General features: G+C 31.9%; 1 protein-coding gene across 3 annotated transcripts in view; it reads right to left on the minus strand.

The window, feature by feature from the left end:
• The window catches only part of LOC124953136 (homeobox protein OTX2-like), a 64,321-nt gene that overhangs the window by 12,024 nt on the left and 24,632 nt on the right, over positions 1-27,665 (minus strand). Inside the window, exons 1-3 of one of the 3 annotated variants that reach the window (XM_047504086.1) lie at positions 3,163-3,636; positions 2,878-3,088; positions 2,415-2,793 (exon numbers count right to left, since the gene is read on the minus strand). In XM_047504086.1, coding sequence (XP_047360042.1) covers positions 2,415-2,640 — 226 coding nt within the window. In that variant the 5' untranslated portion in view covers positions 2,641-2,793; positions 2,878-3,088; positions 3,163-3,636. Of the gene's footprint in view, positions 1-2,414; positions 3,089-3,162; positions 3,637-27,665 lie in introns of those variants that run through there. The other 2 variants (XM_047504088.1, XM_047504087.1) reach the window with 2 other exon arrangements.

Consider the following 27,665-nt stretch of genomic DNA (forward strand, 5'->3'; position numbering starts at 1 on the left):
ACATTGATACTCGACGCCTACCCCAGCCCTATATACACACACACACACACATATATATACATATATCTTTTCTCCCGGCACAAAACATGAAATGGCCTTCTCACGAGCACGCGTCGATAGTTGATGAACATCGAACTCTATTTGTCGTTCGACGCTTCTTATTTGAAAAAAAAAAAAGAACGCGTACTGTGTAAGAAAGAGAAAGAAAGATAAAAAGGAAAAAAAATACGGTACGACAAATTACCTCATAGGAACCGATATAAAAAGAAGCGTCGTTGTACGATCGAAATTTTTGAGATTATAAAAAAAAAAAAAGAAAGAAAAACAAAAAAGAAAACAAAATTGGCGGACATTAAAGACGATCGAAATTGTAATTAAAAAATGAAGGACATTGAAAACGAATGATATCGTAGTTAAAAAAAATGGCTCCCAGAGTATGTTCATAACGATAAAAACCAACTGACTTGTGGTAGCGCCAGTTATCATCTCTCTCTTTATCTTTCTCTCTCTCTCTCTCTCTCTCTTTACTTTTCTTTTATTCTCTCTTTCCTTTACTTTTCTTCCTACGTAGACACAAATACGTGAACTATCTAGCTTCTCTCTCTCTCTCTCTCTTTCTCTTTCTCTCTCTCTTTCTCTCTTTCTCGCGCGCGCACGTCTCTGTCGTTCGTCGGCTTTTCGTGTAGCGGATACGCCTACACCGGATAGGCGGCTGGACGTAGGTACGTAGGGACCTAACGGACAGATCCGTGATTCCATGGAAACCCACCTATCTGCGTTGGTTGGACCTATACTGCCTGCTGCCACCCTGATAAGCGGCTTACTCTCATGGTTCTCTCCGCTCTTCTTCGTTCGAGCGTACTCACTCTCCTTTCTCTCTCTCTCTGTCTCTCTCTCTCTCTCTCTCTCTCTTTCCCTCTCTCCCACCCCCTCCCTGTCCCTAGGACCCTTTCAAGCCACCAGAGAGAGAGAGAGAGAGAGAGAGAGAGAGAGGGAAAGGGAGAAGGAGAGAGAGAAAGAGAGAATAAGAGAATGAGATCGACTACGACGACGTTGCCGCTTTCCACAGAATCGAGCCGCAAGAACGATGAGAAACGGAAAACGGACGCGGAAATGCTCTCTTTTCCTTTTTCATCTCTTTCTAACCTCTTCGATCATTCATATATTTTCTTTTAGTTTTAATAAAACTTCGAGAATATTAATATGTTCGATAAATTATTAGCAATGAAACAATACGAAAATATAGAGAATTCTCTCTTTCGAAAATAATCATTTTTCTTTGTAGCAATTAAGATACCGAAAAAGAAAGAGGGATAGACAGAGAAAGAAAAAAAGAGAAAGAGAGAGAGAGAGAGAGAGAGAGAGAAAGATAGGGAAATGTGTCCTCGAAAAGGATCGGTATAGTCATAACGACGAAAGACCGAGTGTCTATAGTTAAGAAGCCATGAGTTTACCGCGAAGACTCTGGTGTAAGGCTTCAGTCGATGCATCGATTTGCATGACAATCAATAATGGGCTCTTCTATGGCGAACAAAGGGAATTCCTCATATAAGCAGAGAAGAACTCAGAACATTTCACCAGTGAATATTATCGTATTAGCCTTTGGATGTTTTGATCTTTCGAATTGCAAAACGGTAGACGATGATACTAATAAAAAGAATTAATATCGAAAGGAAAACCGGCACGAAGAGATCGGACTTAATGTCGAGTGATTTGTGTCTTTCAGCTTTAGGGTGGACCGTTGCACGACGGTCCACCACCGATCGCGGACCACGGGACTCGACGATTGGATTTACAATGCGAGACTTTGATTATTATTCACGTCGGAATCGGAATACGTACGATAAAATCAAATGTGCCTAAACAAACGCATGTATTAATCGGTGAACGTTAAAATTTATCTTGGCAAAAAGAAAAGAAAGAAAAAAGACGAAGGAATGGGGGGAGAAAAAAAAAAGATTTAATTTAATAAACCTGCTCGTGTCCGGTAGTGCCACCTTACGGTACATTTTTGAATTTATTAAACTTAGAAAGATATCGATACCAACTTTTTCCTTTTCTGTCTCTCTTTTTCTCTGTCTTTCTTTTTCTCTCTCTCTCTCTCTTTTTCTTTCTTTCTTTCTATTTTTCAACCAGATCGACCAGTTTGATTATATTATTATGAAACAAAAAAAATATATATATATATATACATAAATAAAAGAAATATATATATATATATATATATATCCTTATATATATATAAGGAGACCGGAAAGTACTGTCGCTTTCTTAAATTAAATTCAAACGAATAAATTTTTAATAATTTTTAACAAATGTTAACAATCAAATAACGACATGCGCAAAAACGACATTACTTTGCGGTTCCCCTAATATATATAAAGACAGCTAAAGAATGTTAAAAGCTTTCTTACCTTGTGGAAATGCTGCTAATCCATGTTCCAACGGATGAGGATGAGGATGTCCGTGTGTAGCAAGAGCAAACGGGGATGGTAGTCCTGGATGTGGTGCACCAGGGTGCGGATGAGTATGTGCATGTGGATGCGTTCCAACTCCCATTGCCGGATGACTGTGGGGGTGGTACTGAGGACTTCCGGTCGGGGCACAAGTGGCACCCGCCGCCTTCAGATACCCCGCCATGTATCCCGCGAGGCAAGCCAGCTCACCCGCCACAGCTGCGTCGTAATCGCTCCTCCTTATTTCGCGATTGATATTCACTTTCGGCTCCCACCCACCACCACTATCACTGTTACGATCGCTAATATTTTCTTCTCTTCTTTCGTTAATTACGCTCTTCTCGTGTCGATGAAAATTGTCTTTGTTATTATTATATATTTCCGTGCAATCGAACTCTGGTGCTAATTTTTTAGTACGTACCACCGACTCGCCGTAACTCGTCGCTTTGTAATATGTCTCGTTCACCTGTAAATATTACAAAAATTATAGAAATTTATGCTAATTTATTTATATTCTTCTTATTTTTTTCAGTTTTTTTTTAATGTAATATTAGAGAAGTTAGGTAGCCAATAAATATCCGCAGCGAATTTCATCAGTAGAGACAGGTGAGATATATCGGTAGTAAAGTTTCCTTAAAAAAAGAAAAACAAGGAAAAAATAAATAATAGATATTAAAAAATATACGATTGAAGGTATGACACGTACCGGATTATATGTGGGTTGAAAGCGTTCAGAATCTCCCGACTTTGATTAAGTGAAAATCTGACCTTAATGATAAGTCTTTCAATGATGAGAAGCAAATATCACAGCACAGTATATCGAGACGGATATCCGACGGATGATAGCCAAGCACAGATTCTTTAATCAATTAAAAACAACTTCGTCGACTCTCAACGACAAGTGAATAACTACGAATATCCACTGTCGTTTACGATACTCGGTTAACGTTTAACTTCTAATATTAGATATTTACAAGATAGTAGAGAAATAACTACTTCTGATACAAGTTATTTCATAAGGAATAAACGTAAAAGACGAATATTTTTAGTTACGACCGAAGAATATTATAGGAAATGTTTGAGAAGTTTCTTCTAAGTTGATTTAATGTAAGACAAAATCACAAGAACTGTTATACGTCTATTCGTTCTGAAAGACTCGCTTAAACTGCCATGTACCGCTGTAGCAACATCTTTGTGTACAGTTTTTCAGGCCCTACCAACGTTAGTCCCTTCCCAAAAACGGGGGTGGGGATTTCGAAGTGGTATTGAGGAGAGAGAAAGAAAGAAAGAGAGAGAGAAGTGGGCAGGTATGTACAAATGGCCCACCCGTTTTTGGGGACCCTCGTTTTCGACCAGGGTCTAAAATGTCCCTTATTCTTGGAAGGAGAATGGTATTAAAAAGCATGCGAATTTCCTAATATTGACAAACATTATGCCGAATCTTAAGAAAATAATAAGAAAACAATAAGAAAAGATAATCTTTATCGCTTTATTACATATACTAATAGACACTTACAATATGAAGATTTATTGTATATCAAGAAAAAAATCATACTATAGGATTTACAAAGATTTCTTTCCGATCCACGATAATTCGAATATATCATTTGAAATAAAACGAAATGTATTAGGGATGCTTTAAACGTAATCAAAATTAGAAATTATATTTATTATTGATGATTGGATCGTTAACATGTATTATATGAAGATAATGAACGAAGGAAGATCCTATCGTCTGAATCGTGATCGTTAATTTTAATTATCCTAATCATTCTCATCATTCTCATTATAAAAAATATCTAAATATAGTGCAATAACAAAATCCAAATGATTTATATTATCGATCCTAATTATTTGAACATAATTTAAATCAACTTTATTTCTATATCAGAAAATATAATAAGATTTAAGAATCAGAATTGAATATGCGTGAATGAAATACGGTATTTTAAGAATCAGATGATCACAAAAGTTTATGGTCGAAAAGAATTTCTATTCAATGGTGTGTTAGCACTGTTTAAGTCGATTACTTTTTCGTTGCATCAGCCAACGTCGTAAAGAAGGGTACCACTCAATGATCCTCTAGTGGATCAAAGGAGGGTGAGAGAGGAGTAGTCGCGTGCTAAACCGGAAGAGAGAAAGAGAGAGAAAAAGAGAGAGAGAGAGAGAGAGAAGGGAAAAGAAGTAGCAGGAGGCATGCTAAAAAGCCGACTTATCCGTGAAACTTAACTTCCCGTTAGACGCTAAACGGTTAAACAAACTCGGGGAGATAGAGGGAAAGGGAGAAAGAAAGATGGACGTAAAAAGACGTTTTTATCCGGATCGCGGATAAAGGACCGAACGAAGTATGCAAGACAACAGAGAAAGAAAGAGAGAGAGAGAGAGAGAGAGAGAAAAAGAGAAATATAGGATGAGATGCACGTAGGTAGGTATGTTTACACGGGAGCATTATGGCGGATAATGTTTGTTATAGGCGTCTATGTTCTATGCGCTTATTCTCTTTCTCTCTCTCTCTCTCTCTCTCTCTCTCTCTTTCTCTATCTATCTATCTATCTATCTATCTATCCATCTATCTATCTATCTCTCACTCTTTACAGTCAGGAGAGCCGAGGCTATCCGACGTTAAAAGGCCAGTCTGGTCGATCCGCTTACGCCGGATGAGGCTCAAATTGAGTGAGAGATAGTGAACTCTCGTGCAACTCGTTGCATACACATCACACATACCAACCGATGTGATGACGACACGAGTATAGGGCTGCTCGTTATCTAGGCGACAAAACCATGATAACGTTCAAGAACATTCGTTGCATCGAACCACATAGAACTAGACAAAAATATGTCTCTCTTTCTCTTTTTCTCTCCTCTCTCTCTCTCTCTCTCTCTCTCTCTCTTTCTCTTTCTCTTTCTTTCTCTAACTTGTTCCAATTGTATGCATAAACATGTATATATAAAAAACATACACACGCACACATAGATGTATTCATATATCAATGAAACTTGAAGAATCCAAGTCTAATATTGTTGGAAACTTAAAAAATTTTCTCAGAAATATTACAAAACGCGTTTTGGAAGAATCTCAATTTAATTGAAATAGTCGAATCACTTTTATTATTAGCACATTCCATGTGCAAACCGTTTCTCGAACACCATTTTCAAGCCGCATTTAAAAGAAACGGTAAACGTTATAAACTTCAATGAATATGTAGAAGTTGTTAATAATTTTTTTATTTTTTTAATTTTTTTCTTTCGTTTTTCTTGTCTGACAAGTCGAATAATAATTTATTTCTTTATGGCAAAAGTAAATGTCGAAGTTATAAAAAACGCAATATAACAATAAATTGATAAAATACATTGATAAAAAAGTAATCATAAATCATGAATTGATAAAATAAATGGATAAAAAAATTTATTTCGTGTTATTTAAAATATACGAAATTTGACGGGGAAAAAGATTGAAAGATATTTTTAAAATTTCTCCCTATTCTTTCTTTTCTTTTTTTGTCTGAACAAATTATTAGCTGTATTCTGTACCATTAGCTGTATTTCTGGCAAATTAATTTTTGTATCAAATCGATAGTGCTTGTGTAATAATCGTTGGTTTATATATGTATAAATTTTTTTTTCAGTGGAGGAGGAAGAAATTTTTTTCTAATTTCACATAATCTTTCTTCTTCTTCTTATTTCTACTTTTTCTTTTTTTTTTTTATTTTGTCATTTTTCAAAGAAAAATATGAAGACAAATAAGGTATAATAAAAAAGGGTTGACAGATTTATGATTGTTGTTTCATATTTTGTGAAAATCTTTCTATAAATTTCTTTTCTTTTTTTATTTATTTTTTTTTTTTTCTTATTTTTCTTTGGGTTTTGTAAGGGACGTACAGTTGAAGAAGGTCTACGAACAAGCGGCTCATTAAAAAATTAATAACATTTTATCTCAAAAATCTTTCTTTTTCAAAAAGGCTCTATTGTTCTTTTGTTCTTTTTGTGTAGCCATATCTCATAGTAACGACATAATGGTAGAACTCTTGGGGGGGTCTCTATAGTCATTGAACTTAAGACTGTATCCATTGAGGAAAACCTCGTTTAAACGGTTGCCCATTGAACGTAAGCATTAACGGTTAGCGCCCTTTCAGGTATTAACTAACCACGGTAAATAACAAAATGCGTTGGTAACCTCTTACGTTAGCAAAAATTTCTAATTTTTAATTGTAAATGAAATTTGATGTACGACTAACGAATTTTTTTCTTTTCTTCCTTCTTTCTTTTTTTCTCACTTCATTACTTTTGTCTTTATCTTGAAAAGAAGATTAATAACAGTAATAATAATAATAATATTATTATTATTATTATTATTATTATTATTATTATTATTATTATTATTATTATTATTGTCACTTTCTGAATGATTCATTTCGACTTCCTGTCATTTATTGAATCTCACAAATTTCGTAAAACAATTTCGTGTTAACACGCATAAAGATTGATTCTAAAAAAATAAAAACTTCCCCTTTATCAAACAAAGAATTGTATTAAGTAAAAGAATTGTATACATAATATAATTTTATACGAAGATCACATTTTTTTTATATTGGTACTGTCTGAATCGTAATTCGATGCAATTATATTATCTTTCAAACTTTGTATTAGATTTCAATAATATATTTATTGTATGTACATATGTATATACATATATATAACAGTAAAAATTTAATATATGTGTCGTTTCACGAATCAGTCGAAATAAGGAACATATAAAAAAGGAAAAAACGTTTGTTTGTTTTTGAATGTACCGCCAAAACGAAAGGACGAATCCATCAGGCGTTTCTCGACACCGATCGCTTGTTAATACTCTCAAACAATTGTGGTGAGAATATTTCCACGAAAATCGGCCAGGTTTGTGTCAACGTTTCAAGAGGAACGTCCTGAAGCTTTCGGTAAAGCCGATTAGTATTACCACTCGAATCGTTTCAACGAAACACGGAAACTACGACAGAAACTTTCTTTCTCTCTCTCTCTCTCTCTCTCTCTCTCTTTCTCTCTCTCTCTATTTCTATCTATCTATCTATCTATCTATCTCTTTCATACTTAATCGTGTGCATATCTTCTGATGAACATTCGATCAATAAATTGTGACGATTTTCTCTCTCTCTTTCTCTCTCTCTCTCTCTCTCTCTCTCTCTCTCTCTCTCTCTCTCTCTCTTATTCATAACGATATTAACAAATGAAAAAGGTAAAGAGCTTTGTTTTGTCCCTTCAACCTTTTTAAAAGCAAAAAAGAGAAAAAAAAAAAAAAAGAAAAAAAATCGATAACTGGAACGACGGAATCGTGATCAGCCATTGAAAGAGAACATTTCGGTGTAATTTCGGAAAGTTCAGCAGCATTTTGGATGGGTCGATGCGGTGAATTGTTACTCTCTCCTGATATTTTCACATATATATATATATATATATATATATATATATATATATATACATATATTTCTACATACGTATTACATACATAGGTGTGTATATGTATCATCGGCCGACCGGCCGGCTGGCTGGCAGGACCGTGTTAAGCCGATTAGCATTTCTGTTTCAACGACTTCGGCATAACGAGAAAATTACGAGAAAAATTCGCTCGTTCTCGGTGATGTTAAAAATGAACGAACGATACTTCTTCTTATTTGTAGGCAGTATTTTTTTTTCTTTTTTTTTTCTTTTTTTTTTCTTTTTTTTTCTTTTTCTTTCTTTTTTTTTTTTTTTGTTTATATATTTCTTTTTCCTGCTTTTTTTACTTTGTTCTTCTTTACAAATAAAAACATGATGGACATAAATAAGTACTTAAGTACGTATTTCTTTTTCTCTCTTTTTTCCTGTTTTTTTCTTGTTTAATTATCATTTTCCTTTCGACATGTTATTTAGGGAAATGGAAAAGGGAATTTCCATTTCCCCAGTAATGAAATTAAAGTAAGAGAAATAAATAATATCTAACAGTCGTGTGAAATACTTTGATCGTTAAATACTATAAATATAATCGTCTGTTTAACATACACACCTATGTTATTTATCGTGATCTTATCTTAACCGCACGCGCGTGAATTTTACATCAAACGAGTCGTTAATTATAATTACTCGGCGTTGTCGCGAAAAGGAACTCTCGAGGTGTGTTTTACGGATGAGTACGATTACTTATATATGTTAAGTATGTATGTATGTATGTATGATGTATGTATGTATGTATGTATGTATGTATGTATGTATGTATGTATGTATGTATGTATGTATGTATGTATGTATGTATGTATGTATGTATGTATGTATGTATGTATGTATGTATGTATGTATGTATGTATGTATGTATGTATGTATGTATGTATGTATGTATGTATGTATGTATGTATGTATGTATGTATGTATGTATGTATGCATGTATGTATCTATGTATTTATGTATGTAAGTACATATGTACATTTAAGCTGATGGCATTCGTCTGTCAAGATTATAAGATATCTTTTGTAAAACATAATGGGTGAGAAAAGAAAATAAGCAAACAGAAGAAAAAGAGATAATGATGGTAATAAAAGAAGTGTATGTGTGTGCGTGAGAGAGAGAGAGAGAGAGAGAGAGAGAGAGAGAGAGAACAAGAGAGAGTTGAGATAAAGAACAACAGTACGAACGCACGCGTCTATGCGATTAAAAGTTTATATCGTTAGTTAATTATTGGATTAAAATTGTGAAAATTAAATTTTTCTTATGATTGCAAGCAACACGTATGATAGTAATATTAAAGAGATTTATTTTATACTTCGCGCATTTCATTCTATATTTCTTATCTCATTTTTTTTTCTTCTCAAAATTTTATCGTTCATATGATGATAATGAATAAAAAGTATTTATAGAAAACATAGATGATAAAAAGGAAAAAAAAAAAAAGAAGAGAGAAAGAGATGAATAGAGAAACGAAATTGAAATATGAGTGAAGTAAGATGTAACATTAAAAATCCAATAAATTTAAATAAGAGCAATAAATTATCGAGATAACGAAAAACGAGTAGAAAATGAGAAAAACAAGGCAATGAAAAGAAAAAGGAAGGAGACGAGTAACGGGAAAAGGAATGCTTGTTGATTCGAATGAAATTAAAGGAGAAAAAAAAGGAGAAGAAGAAGATGAAGAAGAAGAAAAAGAAACAATGTTAAAACTTGAATAAAAAGAAATTCGAGTAAAAATGATACTTGATGTTAACGTAATAAAGAACAATGGAAATAAGAGAGAAACGAAGAAATTGAACAGTATTAAGGAAACGACTAAGAAACAACATCAAAAATATCCAATATAAAAATAATAGATCGCGCGAATGTAAGCTTAGAAAAATAAAAGGAAAGATGAGATAGAGAAGTAAAATAAATTAGCGATAAAAAATGAAAGAGGGAAAAAAGAATCAAATAAATTCAAATTTGTGACAATGCAACACAACGTAGACAGATAAAGATAAAAAGAAAAATAAAACAAATAGGGACGTTTATATTTACATACACGTAAAGAAAGAAAAAAAGAAAGAAAGAAAGAGAGAAAGACATAAAGAGAGAGAGAGAGAGAGAGAGAGAGAGAGAGAGAGAGAGAGAGAGAGAGAGAGAGAGAGAGAGAAAGAGAGGAAGAGAGAATAGAAGTGAGATATACTAAATCAAGTATAAGAAACAATAAAAAAAAAAAAAAAAGAAAAAAAAAATAAGTAAAAAAAGAAAAAATAAACGAATGAAAAAATAAAAGCGATACACCTACGGAAGAGAAAGACGGATTTAAAAAAAGAAAAATGAAAAAAGAAAAACAAAACTAAGAATAAAGGGCTCGTATAGAGAGAGAAAAAAGAAAGACAAAAAAAAATATATATATATATAGATAGATAGATAGATAGATAGATAGATAGATAGATAGATAGATAGATAGATAGATAGATAGATAGATAGATAGATAGATAGATAAACAGGACTCCGATACGATGCTGGTTTTGCGCAAGTCTCGATGAACGACGTCGGAATAGGAAGAAGGGCGACGGTGTAAAAAATCCATATGAAGGTGAAAAGAGGAAAACCGGATGGGGTCGTTCGCTCGAAGTACGATGGCAAAAGGGTAGGCCGAGCCCTATGCGCACGCTTCTCTCTATATCAGAGAGAGAGAGAGAGAGAGAGAGAGAGAGAGAGAGAGAGAGAGAGAGAGAGAGAGAGAGAGATAGAGAAAGAGAGAGAAAGAGAGATAGAGACAGAGACAGAGAGGTAGAGAGAGGGGGAAGGAAATGTAGTGGGGTACGGCGAGTTTGCGCATTTATTCCTCCTCCTGGTGATCAGGCTCCGCCCTGGTATTTCCCTCCTCCGAATCCCGCTCTTGCCCTTCGACTTCCTCTCCTGGACCGTGGTAGCTACCCGTACCGTGCTCTCCCAACATTACGCGGGGCCCTAAATGGCAGTCGGCAAAGTCGAGAAAGAACGTGGTGGTGGTAGTGGTAGTGGTAATGGTAATGGTGATGGTGGTGGGGTGAAGTGGGAGAAGGTAAAAAAGAAAGAGAGAGAGAGAGAGAGAGAGAGAGAGGAAGAGAGAGGTAGAGAGGAAGAAAGGGATGAAGGATACACGGAATATTTGTCGGCACTATTTTAACCCTTAACTAATGTAAAAACTGGATGGAAGTATCGTGAAATATTATTTATTGTTTCTTTTATTTTTCTTTTTCTTTCTTTTTTTTTTTCTTTTTTTGTTTTTCTTTTATCCTACTCTTTATTTTACTTTTAAACGTTCACTGTTTTCCTGTTTATGTTTGTATTTTTCTTCTTTTTTCTTTTTTTTTCTTTTTTTTTTTTTTTGTGTTTTTCTTTTATCCTACTCTTTATTTTACTTTTAAACGTTCATCGTTTTCCTTTTTATGTTTGTATTGTTCTTTTTGTAATTTTTATTCCTTTTTCATTATTATTTTATTATTTATTTTTTTTCTGTTCTTCTTCTTTTCTTTTTTCCCTTTCAAGTTCCTCTTCGTATAAATGAAAAATTTGTTATTAGGATGAAATCATTGAAAAGGTAATTTCGTTGATGATTATATTATATTACTAGAGGATTTCATAATGTTTAACAGTTATTGGACGATTAAAATTTTATAATTATTATGATGTAATTAGCTAGATAATTATACGTTAATGAAGAGTAATTTCAGGTAAAATACAATAAGTTTTTCCATAATACGTACTGTTGCCTATTAGTAAGCAAGCAGGCAAGTAAGTACTTTTACTAAGAGCCATATAGTAATAACTGAAGTATTTTACTGCGCTTTCTCTTTCTCTCTCTCTCTTTCTCTCTCTTTTTCTCTCTCTCTCTCTCTCTCTCTCTCTCTCTGTCTTTGTCTCTGTCTCTCTCTTACTTTCTTTCTTTTTCTTTATTTCTTCGTTAATAAATTTTCGTCTGTCTGGATAGCGATTAATAATATCGTACGAATACAAATAAATATTCCTCAAATATTTAAATTTATCAATATTAATTTTTATTTATATACACCAGATAATAATTAATAAATATTAGATCTGTTAATTAATTTTTATCGAATCTGTCAATTTAATATTAATCGAGGATTGACGAGGGAAAAAAAGAAAGAAAATTATTATTTTTAATGTATTCAATTTATGTGATAATAATTAAATAAATTAAACTTGCAGTCAATAATTGCTTTAATAATTATGTTTTTGATAGTTGTTAAAAAAAAAAAAAAAAAAAAAAAATTCTAAATTCCATCATTTCGACAAGTTAGACAATTTTAATATTAAATATAACGTACAAATGATGATTTTTTTTTCTTTTTCACTGCAATTACGATTATTAATTAAATATTAATAATTAATAATTATTTTTTTTTTCGTTTGCAATTACAAGTATTAGAATTTAGTTTATTGTTTTCCTTCTATTTTAATATATTTAAGCATGACATTTCAATTACTGATATTAATTAACAATAAACAATAATCATAATTTCTTCAATTCGATTCGCTTATAGATCCATAATTTCATTGCTTCATCTTCGAATTCCGTTCTACGGATCGAGCGTAAGAGCAACCGGTTTATAAAATCTCATCTCATCTCTTTTCCTGAAGACGAAAACGCTCGAAAACGAAGCGTCTGATTCGTCGGGGAAAGAGTGGAAAGAGGGAAGGGGGTTTTACTTTACCGCATATTGCCGCATATTATATTGCCGCATATCGATGCTACGAAACTTTACGAGTATGCCAGCTGGTACAAGAATCGATTTCAAGTACGAATCATGAATTACGATTGGCGCCAAAATTCTTTGCAAATTTTCTTATGATCTTTCTCAATTTTTATGTATACGTATATAAGTAATCATATATGTATATATGAGACAACATACATATGTATATATGTATTATTTTAAAAGTGGCTTAAGTCCATTTTTTCTTGGGCTGTAAATTATTTAAAAATGAAAAGATCACGTAAAATTGTAACTATTATAAATGTTAATTTGATTTTTTTTTGTTGAAAAATGAATTTAATTAAATAAACAGTTCATATAATAATAATAATATAATATAAATACGTGTAATAATATTGTATAATAATAATATAATATACTATATTAATAATAACAAATAATATTTTATATATATATTATTATTAATATATATATAATATTGTATTAGTATATAATAATATTATATTTTAAACATGCACATGTATTCATATCATGAATAAAAAATATAATAGAATGGAAATATCTTTGAAGATTAGACAAAACGTTTCGCAAGAGTAAAGAATAAAAGAGAGAAAGGAAGAAAAAGAGAAAGAAAGATGAGACTTACATATGGCATGATCATTTTTGTCCTTCCACAAGGATGATAACTTCAAAGAAGAAAATTTATAATGTCAAAACCTCAAAATAAAAAATAGAAAAAAAGAGACAAAGAAAGAGAGAGAGAGAGAGAGAGAGAGAGAGAGAGAGAGAGCTCTTTTCCTTTACATTTCTCTTCTCTTCTTAAACCTCCACCCACTCACTGTCTTCGCTCTCTGGGATAACCAAGCCGTTAGTAATAAACGATACGAATTCACACGAGGAACGTGCGCGCGTGCGCGTCTCTTTAAAAAGAAAAAAAAGAGAGAATGAAAAAAAAGAAAGAAAAAGAAAAGGAGTAAGAAAAAAAGAAAAGAAGAAATAGAAGAAGAAGAAGAAGAAGAAGGAGAAGAAGAAGAAGAAGGAAAAAAAAGGAAATATTAAACGTTCTCGTGAATTTACGAGGGTCCTTGTGAGAAAGAGAGAACAACCACCGACTCCGAGGATCATCCAGAGTTGGCCTCCGCGCTCTCTTTCTCTCTCGCGCTTTCGTACGTTCTTTATTCCCCAATACTCATCGTGTGTAACATGGTGGATTTCGAAATGAGTGGGGATAGATATACGAAAGTGTAGAAGAAGGGGGTGAGAGAGAGAGAGAGAGAAAGAGAAAAAGAGAGATAGAAAGAGAGAGAGAGAGAGAGAGAGAGAGAGAGAGAGAAAGGTAGGACAGGGTGGGCCCAGGTTACCCCCTCGACGAATTTATAGAGGAGAAATTAGGAGGTTTATAGAAGCTGTGCGCGGTAGCTAACCGTAGATCATCATTAGAGGCCCAACTGGGCTGCTATGTGCGGATACATACATACATACATACATACATACATACATATATATATATATATATATATGTATATATATATTCGTATACTTCGAACCTGGAATACATATTTACTGGCGTGGCTCGCTGAGCTCGCACACAGGACAGGTATATAAACCCAGGATGCTCTTCGAGAAGACGAAGAAGAAGAAGAAAGAGGAAGAAAAAGGGTGAAGCTTCTCCTCTTCGTATACTCTGCTTCGTTTTCTCGTGATAGTATGTATATATGTGTATGGGTGAGAGAGAGAGAGAGTGGGAAGATATGTTTTCACGAAAGATAGAGAGAGAGAAAGAGAGAGAAGTTCTCTGCGAGTATAAGCGAGGAATATCTTTCTCCGATGCGTTCCAACGTGACACCAACGTTGGATAAACTCGCCTTCAGGCATATCAGCTGCTCGCATACGCTTATTAACAGAATGGCCGCTTCTCGTTGTACTCTTGGGCCCGTGCTCGCTTATCCGATGACCCCGAGTGAAGAAAGAAAGAAAGAAAGAAAGAAAAAGAGAGAAAGAGAGAGAGAGAGAGAGAGAGAGAGAAAGAAGTAAAAATGAGCTTTCGATAGGAAGAGCAGAGCTTCTGGAAAAGTTATGGGTACCCAAGAAGTCCGATGTAACACTGGAGTTTGTTCAGAGGAAAAATATTTGAATTTCAAATTCTTTCTTTATAGATATACACGTTGGAGTTATGAAGTCGATGAAAGAGATTTTCTATTTGTGACGTTTGTTTTCCAAATTTTCTTTTCAAAAATATATATTTTTTTTTTTCTTCCAATTATCTCATCGTTCAAATCAATTCTGACTATATTTTGATTATAATTAATGATTATTTATTTTTTGTTCTTTTTTTCTTTTTCTTTTTATTTATTTCCCCCCCCCCCCCCCCCCCGTCCCCTTTATTTCGTTCCTCTTTTCGTTCGATTGATTGGAATTTTAAATAGCAATTTGTGTAATATTGATATTTTTAATAATTTATATTTTTAAATATGTAACATAATTATAACGGATATAGTATAGTATATAGTAGTATTGCATATAGAGTTACGTATACTAATGAAATATTAGATTGGCCAATGATTAATATCGAAATTTTTATTATTCTATATCTAATATAAATAAGTCCAAGTATAATATAGTACAGTATAATATTTTTTTAGAAAAAGAGATAGAAAGAGAGAGTAAAAAAGGTTACGTGTCTACTAATATATTATTGAGTCAGTCAATAAATAATATCGATATTTTCAGTTCAAAGATACCAATCAAATATTTTTCTTTTTTTTTTTTTTTTTTTTTTTTTGATTTTTTAGATACAAAATATTGAAAATTTTTATTCAAACACTAATTATTGGCCAACCAAATGAGAAAGTACTTAGGCTTTTCATTTATTTTTCTCAACGGGTTTATCTCGAATTTAGTTCTGTTCAAGTATGAAATATTTTCTAGTGACTTTAGTTTCTTATATAGCTACCTAATCTAGGTATGGTAGTATATAATATATGTAGGTATTGAATTTTATTGCAATAGTGAAAGGATGGCTGCCTCGAATCAAGGAATAACTCAAGGATCATCCTTTATCGAATCTCTCTGACTATCTAACTCGAACTATTAGAAAGATATAAAAGAACGTTACGTAAGCAATTGCCAATCTTCGTCGCCTTTGTACGTACATACATACATACATGCACACATATATACACATATACATACACATACATACATACATACATACATGGTTAAGTTTCTAAGTATTAACTTCGATCATTTCTCATAAAACTTTTCTAACGACGTGATCGACGTTTCCTCGTCTTCATATCTCGGAGCTTGAAATTAAAACAAAATAATAATAATAATTAATTAATAATAATAATAATGATAATAATAATAATTATTATTATTATTATTTATTTTTAAATAAAATTTTTTCTCTTCTTTTCTTTTTTTTTTCTTCTTCCAAGTAATATAAACTTTGAACGTAACGTTAATGATCCATCGACTCGTTAAAAATTATCTTTCGCGTGTTTCCATTGATCATATATATATATATATATATATACATATAAAAAAAAGAGGAAAAAAAAGAAAATAAAAAGAAAGGAAGAAAGAAAAGAAAAAGAAAAAAAAATCGACGGCCACTCTCGTCGTAATATCGGTAAAAAGGAAATAAACGAGAAATTTAACACGAACGGTCTTGGTGTTAAATGGCGACAGAACCACGCCCAGAAAGACAACCCACCTAAATACCCCTCGAAAAGATTTTAGAACCTAATAATAATCGAATGAATTTAAAATCGATCCTGATCATTACTAGATCATCCTTTTTACTCGATCGATATATATATATATATATATATATATACACATGTGCGCCCGCACACGCACACACATATAACAAACATTTGGTAAGTTTTTGCTAAACCAGTTACCCTATTAGAAATATTTTCTCTATAACAGGTTGCAGTTTGGTTGCTGATTTCTCGTGCAAAACGATTCCTGTTGAGGTTTACGACGAGGACAACGACAATGACAACGACAATGACAATAACAATGACAACGATGACGACGACAACCAAGACGAAGACGATGAATGTAGGTGGGTAACACACAGATATCTACCTGGACCGTCGGTACGAGTACGGGCTGCCGCAGAAACAGTTAAATCTCTCGTGGTGGTAGCAAACACCATCAGTGCTAAGCCACAAATCCAGGCTTAACGTGAGCCTATGAATTGAATTGGTTAAAGCCCGCGTTAAACTGGGCTCTCTCCTCAGCGCAGTCAGCAAGAAGAGCCCAATATATATATATATATATATATATATATATATATATATTATATATATATATATATATATATATATATATGTATATGTACATGTGTGTATCTGTCTCTCTGTCACTCTTGCACTCGTTATCTTTGTCTCTTCTTTTCTCTATGTGCTTCCTTTAGGCCTCTCGTTACCCTATTTTTCGGTTATCTTTGTTTTACTATGCTTCTCTTCTCACTCTCTCTTTCTCTCTCTTTCTCTCTTTATCTGTATATATGTTTGTATCTTTATATGTACCTTCCTTTCTTTCTCACAAACAAAATCCTAATTAGCAAAGCCAAAAAATTTATTGAGAGTTAATAGCATAGACACCCTTATTTCTTTACAACTTTACGGATTTACCGGATCACTATAAATACGCTCATTTACTATACCATAGAAAAATATTATTCAAATGCTGACGTGTTCTGTCGATATTCTTTCTATATATCATCATTTTTGGTCTCGTCGAAATCCTAGTTCGTAATAAGGGTTAAAGCGAAATCTTGCTGACGATACTTTAAGTACTCTCACGTTTCAAAAGGTCCGACCTTTTGAAGATGAACCGAACTCCTTTCGTGCACTATTGTGTCCATAGACGTTTCCAAACTAGCGAATTTCTAACACGTTAAATTCGCAGAGACAAGGATTAGGATCCTTCTCAGCTAACCTAAGTATTTCTTTTTTTTCTTCTTTCTTTCTTTCTTTCTTTCTTTTCTTTTTTTTCTTTTTTCCTTACCTCCCTTAAGTTCTCTTATCGCAAGGGCCTCAAAAGATTAGAGGTATGCATTGTAATCGTCACGTGCTCCTTTCTTACGTACTTTCATGTATGATCGGTCACTTAATTTGTTTCTCGAGAAAAAAAAAAAAAAGAAAAAGAAAATTGCTTTAGAATGTACTCTTAAAATACGCTTTATTAAATTAACAATAGAGGTTTTTTAATAAACAAACAAAATTTGATAATAACAATTGAAAATTTGATAATAACAATTATGAAAGTATAATGATTTATGCAAAAATATCTAAGTTAAATATTATCAATCTGATAATTTCTTTTTTTTTTTTGTTCTTTTCTTTCTGAGAATGTAGTCAAGTCAAAGCCTTGTATACCTCAATGTAACAAAAATTGGTAAACAACTGAACGAATTTGATAATAATTTTTTCGTCTTTTCTTTATAAAAAAAGTAGACAATTCATCGATTTCTGTAATTCAATGTAATAATAATTTGTAAGTAACCGAACGAATTTGATAATAATTATAAAAATAAAACGACAATGTAAAAATATTTAACTTAAATATCGTCAATGTGACAATTTTTCTTTTTCTTTTTCTTTTTTTTTTTTTTTCTTTCATTCATTCCTTCTTTCTTTCTTTCATTCATTTCTTCTTTCTTTCTTTTTGTGAAAGTAGACGAGCCACAAGTAACAGACGAACGTGCAATAAGAAGGAAGGTAAGAAAGAACGTACAAGGAAGGAAGAAAGAAAAGTAAAGGTAAAGGTAAAGGTAAAGGAAAGGGGCTGAAAAGAATAACGACCCATGTGTTTCCTAAGCAAACTAAGTTCACTCGTCGATCATTCGTTGTGCTGAGTAAACAAGTTTTACAGGGGCTGTTACAAACGAAATGCCAAATTGTAACAAACTGATCTATAACTAAATTACACGCTTTTCTGTCTGCGAGCCGTCGGCTAGCTGCTGCAGTAGCAGCAGCAACAGCAATAGCAACAGCGGCAACAACGACGGCGGTAACAGCAACAGCAGCAGCAGCAGCAGCAGCTATATAAACACGTCAGCACCGTATTGTTGTACGTATCCTCCTCCTCCTCTTTTACGAGTCGACCTCCAAAGGTTCGAACTTTTCAACCATTGTGCCATGTACCGCGCTGTCGAAAAACGTGACCCATCATTTCCTTCATATGTGTCCGTCTAATACGTATGTACATATACGTCTATGTATAAATGTAACCCATCTTTTTATATCTACCGTTACATCCAGAGATACTTACATCTATATATGTATCTATATATGTACGTATAAATGTGATCTTTCCCTTTCTCTCATCTTTTCACATCTATATATTTATATGTATACATATATACGTACATGAGTACGTATATGGTATAAGTATTTTTTTTCTCTGCTTTTCGAGATTCCGAGCAAAATTCGTTTCCGGAAGCATGCCGAGTATTTTATCGAGAAATCGTCCTTTTCTCTCGCTGTGAGCACAGGTGTGTACTTCGGACACGGTCCAAAAGAGAATCTCATTCAAAGAGACACCCGCTGCGCGATCTCACGCTAAACTCTATCGTCTAGATTTTTGTAAAAAAAAAAAAAAAGAGAAAAAAAAAAGAGAGAGAAAAAGAAAAAGAAAGAAAGAAAGAAAGAACGAAAAAAAGAGGAAAGAAAAACGAAAAAAAAGAAAGAAAGGAAAGAAATCCTTGACGACAGATCAAAAAAAAAGAAAATATTACATTCGATAGGAAGTGACTTCCTCCTTATTCGGATTATCTACTCTCTCTTTTTCCTTTTCTTTTTCTTTTTTTGCTTATCTTATAAATGATGACTTCCTCGCGATATATAAAAATAGAAAAAGAAAAAGAAAAAAAGAGAAATGACGACAATTCTAAAATTTTCGACGTATGAATAAGGAAAGAGTAGGATAAACGAATCCAAATACAATCGGTTATGTTATCTTGATCATAACAACCCCAATGGCGATCATTGCTCGAGTCCTCACGGCGTTCTCGCAGATGTCATTTGATCTATTTAAGAGAAGAAATCGTTTGGTAACGCGGAAAATCCTCTTACTCGATTATCACGAGCAGGGTAAGTAAGCAATCTCGTTGTTTCCGAACGAGTGCTTAATACAATCGAGAAAAAGAGAGAGAAAGAGAGAGACCAATAAAGCTATGACCTTTATGCCATTAGATCGAGAAGAAATCGAGAAAGCTAATACAAAAGAAATATATATATATATATATATATATATATATATATATATATATATATATATATATATATGAAAATATATGTATGTATTATATTATAAAATCATAAATGATATATAGAAGAAACTATTAATTGATATCCTGTTATGATAAAAAGAAACGAAATAATAAAATATTAAAGGATTAGACAATAGAAATTTTGATAAAGTTTGATAAAGTTTGAGACTTAAAACTTGAGACTTCATCAAGTTTCTGGTTGGAATTGCATTTGTCGAATTTATTTGCAATAACATAGTTCATCTTTAATTTTATATAGGAATGTTCGTCATAAAACACTGTCCTATTGTACCAATAAATCATTGTCCCATTTTGTATTACAATTTATTTTTCAGATTAAATTTTTGTTTCATAGAATATTCTCAAATACGATGTTTGTTTATTGAACGATTTTTTATTTTATTAGTATTATGACAGGACCATATTCTCGGATTACTTTGTTATAACAAAATTGTTTGTATACAGCTTCCAAAGAATTTATTAGTGAAAGTCTTATCGACTAAATAGGTCTAAGCCTAATACTTTCTTTAAACTTATTAAGTATGTAGTAGATTTTAAAATACTGACATTGGGTCATAAATATATCTAACAATGAGGGTGAAAAGTCAAATGTGAAAATGTCCAATGTATACAAATTTTCAAAGAATTCTTTTAAAATCACATTAACATGTGCAATAATTCCAATATATATATATATATATATATTAGGGGAACCGGAAAGTAATATCGCTTCTGCGCATATCGATATTTGATTGTGATTAAAAATAAAAACTTGTTAAAAATTTATTCCTTTGAATTTAATTTAAGAAAGCGACATTACTTTCCGGCCCCCCTAATATATATATATATATATATATATATATATATATATATATATATATATATATATCAATTATAATTAAATTAAATTAAATATAAATATTCAAATTAATTAATTAAATTAAAAATTTATGTATATATATATCAATTTGTGAGAAAGAATTGGTAAAATAATCTAACAATTTTAATTTATGTGTTATCTTTTATCAGAAAAAGAAAATTAAAAAAAAAATAAAGAAAAAACTCAATATTAATATTAAAATTAATTAATTAAATTAAAAATTGATAAATATATATATCAATTTTATAGAAAAAATTAGTAAAATAATTTGACAATTATAATTTGTTACTTTTCATCAAAAAGAGAAAATTAAAAAAAAAAGTAAAGAAAAAAAACTCAATATTAATATTAAAATTAATTAATTAAATTAAAAATTTATATATATATATATAAATTTTTGAAAAAAAAATTGATAAAATAATCTGGTAAATTTAATTTGTATGTTACTTTATATCAAAAAAAGAAAAAAAAAAAATTAAAAGGAAATGATAAAGCAAAATAAAAAATTAGTAATCAATTAACGTTTGGTGTTTGACAAACAGCTAATCCTCTCTTCTCTTAACACCGAGATGTCTCATTAGAACATAAATGACTTATGGTAATTGACATTTTACATTTTCCTTGAATCGGTCTCATCCATTACCCGTGGTATTTCAACTCTTCGGATAATTTATGACATACTTTTCTTTTTAGTATCTTCGAAAATATTACTGGAAATACCTTTGAAAAGCCAACTTAAACATCAACTATCTTAACGAATGTCACACATCATTCCAAAGAAAATTGGCAGTTTTCTTTAAGATATTGGACATATTTAACAAAAAAAGAAATGTAATGAATACAAAGATAATTACTATTACGTAACATTACATAGTAAATATATAATAAGTCCAACGTGCGAGAAAATAAATCATCTTTCGTTACATTTCAAATTTATAAATATTATTATGCCAATGGCATATGAATATATATATATATATATATATATATATATATATATATACATGTATGTGTATATGTGTATTTATATGCCATTAGCACATATATATATGTATATATTTATTTATTTATTTATTTATATCCTATTGATATCCGTTAATATCTTCAAAATATTCTTCTATCAATAGATTGTAAGAGAAAGTTGTTTATTATGGAAAAGGAAGGTACATATATCTGCTTGTTTACATATGAAAAAAAATTACCGTCATCAACTGTACATAAGTAAATGTCTCTCTCTCTCTCTCTCTCTCTCTCTCTCTCTCTCTCTCTCTCTCTCTATCTCTCTCTCTCTCTCTCTCTCTCTCTCTCTCTCTCTCTCTCTCTCTCTCTCTCTATCTCTCTCTCAAAATCCTGTTAATATTCACATTCTGACAATCACATCGCAATATAGTTCCGTTGAAGCATTGTAAAAACGTTTGAGAAAAGTTTACTAAAAGTTTGCAAAGATTTATTACAACTAGATAAGTGGTATTCTTGATTTATGAATGTAAATATGTAAATCTAAGGAATATCTATGGTTACACAAAAAAAAAAGGATATTTTTCACCTGTAATGATTTATTGCCGTCTATTATACGAACTGAGAAATTTATTTTATGATTAACATTTTACTAGAACGTTTTTGGTATCTATTGTCTAATATCTATTTCTAGATATACCAAGAATATATTGCTGATGTTTCACAGATTTTGGTTTTCTTATGGTTTCTTTTATTAACTTAATGGTTTTCAGAAGTGAACTTCCGGTTTAAAGAAAGTTTTTTGTAATTAAAAAATCAAAACTTGAATTATTAATAAATAATGCGATTCAACTAAGTACGTAATATAAATTTACATGTATACGTCTAATTATTAACACAATATAACAACAAAACTCCGTTTTTTTTTTCTTTCAATGAAAAAAAAAAAAAATAAGAATAAAAAAAATAACAAAATAATTAATAATATTTGTTAATACGTTTGATAGCATAATTTTGTCGAAATTATAAATACAACGATTTTCCACAAATTAACATGCATCCAATAATAATCCATTTAAACATGACGTTATTCCTTTTTCAAACATACACTTGCATTTTTTAAAATAACAATCATTTTTTCTAAACATTTAAAGAAAAAATTCTCCCCATAAAAGATAACCTTCCCCTCGTCATATTTCCCATCGTCTTACAGTTTTATTGTCGAAATATTCGATCGATTTCTTTTTACGTAAATAACTACCATCATGGTCATTCTAACGATCATATAGATTCTTAATAAAGATAGAAAAGAAAACGATATAAAAGGAGAGAAAAAGAAAAGGCAAGAAGGAGAAAACGAGAGAAAAGAATGGAAAAGCTGAGGGTGGATTGACATGGTGTTGACGTGTGACTTCAATCGAAATACGAAAAACCTTTTATCCAAATTCTTAACAATGTTCCATGATCCACCTATCCTTGCAGAAAAAGAATAAAATGAAAAAAAAAGAAGAGAAAAAGAGACAGAAAGAAAGAGAAAAGATCGAAATGGAGAATTTCGAGGACGATCTTTTCTATTTTTCATTACATTCTCTCTCTCTCTCTCTCTCTCTCTCTCTCTCTTCCTTTTTCTTTTTTTTCTCTTCTATCTAAGATGGTCTTCTTGCTTTCGAGATGCCGAGGCGTGTCTCCGGTGCCTTTTAACCATTTGACATCGGCGACAAGTATTCTACGTTCTGCGGGCGTCCCTTTCGTAGGCGCAGATTCCATCTGACGCGTCAACTTGTCGGAGCACCTCGTTTCTCGAAAGTTGACCGACCGACGCGAGGCCGTGGACATAATCGAGTATTCGAGTCGAGGGCATCCTTTTCAAACTCCTTTTTTATTATTATTATCATTATTATTATCATTATTATTATTATTATCATTATTATTATTATTATTATTATTATTATTATTATTATTATTATTATTATTATTATTATAATTTATTATTATTATTATTATTATTATTATTATTATTATTTCCTCCCTACGAAGAAAAAGAAAGAAAAAAAAAGAGAGCGAGAGAGAGAGAGAAGGAAATAGAAAAGAAATTACTCCGGCTAACCGAGCAAATTTGATGCTTTCACGCTCCACACGAGAAACGATAAAAAGAGATGCTGTATCAAAAGAAAAGAAAAGAAAAGAAAAAAAAAAAGAAAAAGAAAAAAGGAACAAGACAAATAAAATGATGGGAGAAAAAAGATTTCGCGAATCTCTTCGAGAAGAAGCTAGGCGTGTTCTCTATCTACGCATACGAGCTACCAGATTGGATCGCATTCCGCGCATCAAGCAACCTCTGGCATTCTCGATTATCGAAAGATAAACGAGATAATCCTGGCTAGCTCGAAGAAACTCAACCAACCTGATATCTATTCTTTCTGTTATCCTTCGAAAAGACTGTCTCGATATGGATAAAAATTGTTACACGAAATCGATTCGATTCGATTTCGTTTATTCGCTATTCGCCATTTTGAACATACGAATTTTTGGAGGAAATTTCGTTTCAAATACAAGTACATTCGATTTGGTAAAGTTCTTTCGTATCGTTTCATGAAAAAAATTCTTATTTATTAAAAAAAAAAATAAAAAAAAAAAAAAAAATTAAAAAAAAAACAATTAGTTTTAAATAAAAAATTATGATACGTTTAGCACCATCATTTCTTTTTTTTTTATAATGATCATAAAATTATATTCATAAAATTGATTAATGGAACTTTCATAGATTAAAAAAAAAATTCTAAGCAGGAATTTTTCTGCCAATTATATTTCTAATATGTACGCTCGTCCCTGTTGTTAAGTTCTTCTTTTTACTCATTTTATGGGGAAAAAGAATATTTATTTACTAAAGAAATATTTTCTCGGAATAAAATTTTATTATTGTACATTATGTTCCATGTTTTCTTTTTCCTTCATTTTTTTTTTCTTTTTTTCCTTTTTTTTCTTTTTTTTCTTTTTACGATCATAGGAACCTTTTAATATGTTCGTACGCGATGGGATCTCGATAATGGGAATTTTTTCAAAGTAAGAAACTTTGAAAGAATGCATTTTTCATGAAAAAAATTATTTCTAACGTACATTTCTAATTCTACCGAAATGTTCTTCCGTCCGTTTCATTACGAAAGAAAAAAAAAAAAAAACAAAGAAGATAAAGAAACAGAAAAAATTCTTATTTATCAAAAAAGAAGTTTTCACAGATAAACAGAAGATTAAAGATAAGGAAAGAAAAAAAGAAAAGTAACTACACGTTGCTCGACTTTCATATTCTTTTTTTATTTTGAAACGATGACTAAAAACGTCCGTCCATTATTACAAAAATATTATTCTTCGAAATTGCAACAAATCGATGACTACTGTTGTAGATAAAAGAACGAAAAAGCAAGAGAAAACGAGCGAGAAAGAGAGATAGAGATCGAAAGAGAATTGGAGAGATGACATTGCGGTCTATTTTCACGGTTGGTGGCGACGGCCCATTGTAGTACCACGCAAGGGCGTTTATGGGGTTTTTGCGGGGGGACGGGGAGTTTCCTGCGCGCAAAGATTAGCACTCCCAATGGGATTAAACGGCCCTTTTCTCTACGGTATATATCGTGTGTGCCACGTGCTTATATGTGTGTATACACGCCCAACGAAACTCAAAGAGAGAGAGAGAGAGAGAGAGATACGGCAAAAAGCAAGAACGAAGAGAGAGAGAGAGAAAGCGAAAGCGAGAGAAAGAGAGAACGAAAACGAAGGATAGAAAAAGTGAGGGGAAGAGAAAATCGGTATGGGCTGGAAACGGTCTTCTAACGCGAACAAGCTCGTGCGAGAACTTCATGGGGGGTTTCTCGATGCCCCATGGGGATTCCTTCTCATATCTCTATCTCTCTCTCACTCTTACTCTCTTTCTTTCTTTCTATGTAGTTAATCACTAGCAAACGACTCGTTTATTGCTACGAAAATATCTAATTCCCTATTGCTCCTAAATGGTGGAGGAAGGAGAGAGGAAGGTGGTACTAATAGAATACCCGAGATTTTATCTAGCAAAGCTAATTTGAAATATCGATCAGGATTGGCCTTATCTATCGTTTGAAACGCGTGCCTGGTTGAGAGAAAAAAAGAGAAAGAGAAAAATAGAGAGAGAAAGAGAGAGAGTAGATTTATCATAGTAATAAAATTTAAATTCAAGTTCATACGTCATCTCGATGGGTCTAATAAAGTGATACGAATGATGCGTTTAAATAGAGATCGTTAGATCAAGAAGAAAGAGGAGGGAATTATTTCGTTCGAGAAATGTTATGATCAAATTAGATTTAATTAGATACTTTTAGAAAAAACGATAGAAGAAGAGGGAAGGGTGGCGGGTAATATTAATGAACATTAGAAATTAATCGAAACAATGAAATTTATCTTAATATTATCTCGATGGGTCTAACAAAGTCCGTCGAATACATTTAAACAGAGATAGATAGATTGATAATAAGTAAAAAATCGTTTGTTCAAAGAATAGATTTATTGAATATCTTAAATTTGATTAAAAGATTCTTGAGAAAATTATAAGAGCTTTAATAGAAATTGATAATTTAATTAAATTAATAATTTAATTTTAATATAAATTAATAATTTAATTAAATTAATAATTATAATTTTAATAGAAATTGTTAATTGTAAATTAATAATTATTATCTAATAATTTTGTTTGATATATTTGCGATGATAATAAGCGCAGTGAAATGTGTAAATATTTAATATAGAACAAGAAAAAAGAATTTATATTCTTCGATCAACGATGAACGAGTTTTTAATGCGAAATGACGGCACAGTCGATAAGGTAGACATCGTGACAAGTGCGGTTAGGACTAATACGTGATTTAGAAAAGATCCATACGTCCGGTTCTCACGAGGCAAGGACGATCCGGACAATGAACCTAAGGGCGTAGGATTTATAGTCCTGCTAGACAGCGAATGAATGGAAACGGTGATCCACCCTCTTCGTTCGTTCACGACGACTTTCACCCCTCTGAATAAGGTTCGAATTAATTTATATTTCCTGTTCGTTCCAACCAAGGACATCCTTGGATTTTAAAAACCTAGTCGAATGGTTACGCTTAAACGTCTTGGGATACTACGATTAAAAAAAAAAAAAAAAAGGGCCAACAACCTTATCGAGATCGCTCGGATTGGCTCCGGAAAAACTTGACCGTGATCCGAGATCATTCAGTGATCTTCTGGCCGTCTAAACGTTTCATTCACCAAGAGGATGACGTTCAGACGTTTCACGTTGGTTGAATATAAATACCGAACCGATCTCTATGAAGAGATTCTTATCTCTACGCCCACGTGTATATATATATATATATATATATATATATATATATATATATATATATTTTAAAAGGCTTGCATTTGTGCTTTTCCGTGTGATCCTAGAAAATCTCTAGATTAGTGTTTTTATTTTTTTTCTTTTTTTTTTTCAATTTGTTTCTCTCGCAAGTGATTTCAAGAAACAAACAAAAATTACTATTGAAAGAAGAAAAAGAAGAAAAAGAAGAAGAAAAAGATTAAGAAGATTTTTTCGAACGAATACAAATATTGTCGATCAACGATTTGATAAATCTAACGTGATAACTCCGATCGTGAATTACTTCGATCGGTACGAACCAATCAAGTAAGTAAACAAGTACGATTTTTATTCTCGATTATACTTGTTGTTCATCAAAGCATAAAGACGACGTTCGCCTACAGTGAAGTCGACGGCTAGAACATCGATGCGTATCGAGACACTCTTGTAAGGGATAAAAGGAGGATGGAGTGTTTCAATGGAGGCGCTCGATCGTAATCGAAATCGTACTTGTAGGACATCTGCCAACTATATACCT

This window comes from Vespa velutina, chromosome 11 (genome assembly GCF_912470025.1).
Source record: "Vespa velutina chromosome 11, iVesVel2.1, whole genome shotgun sequence".
NCBI lineage: Eukaryota > Metazoa > Arthropoda > Insecta > Hymenoptera > Vespidae > Vespa > Vespa velutina.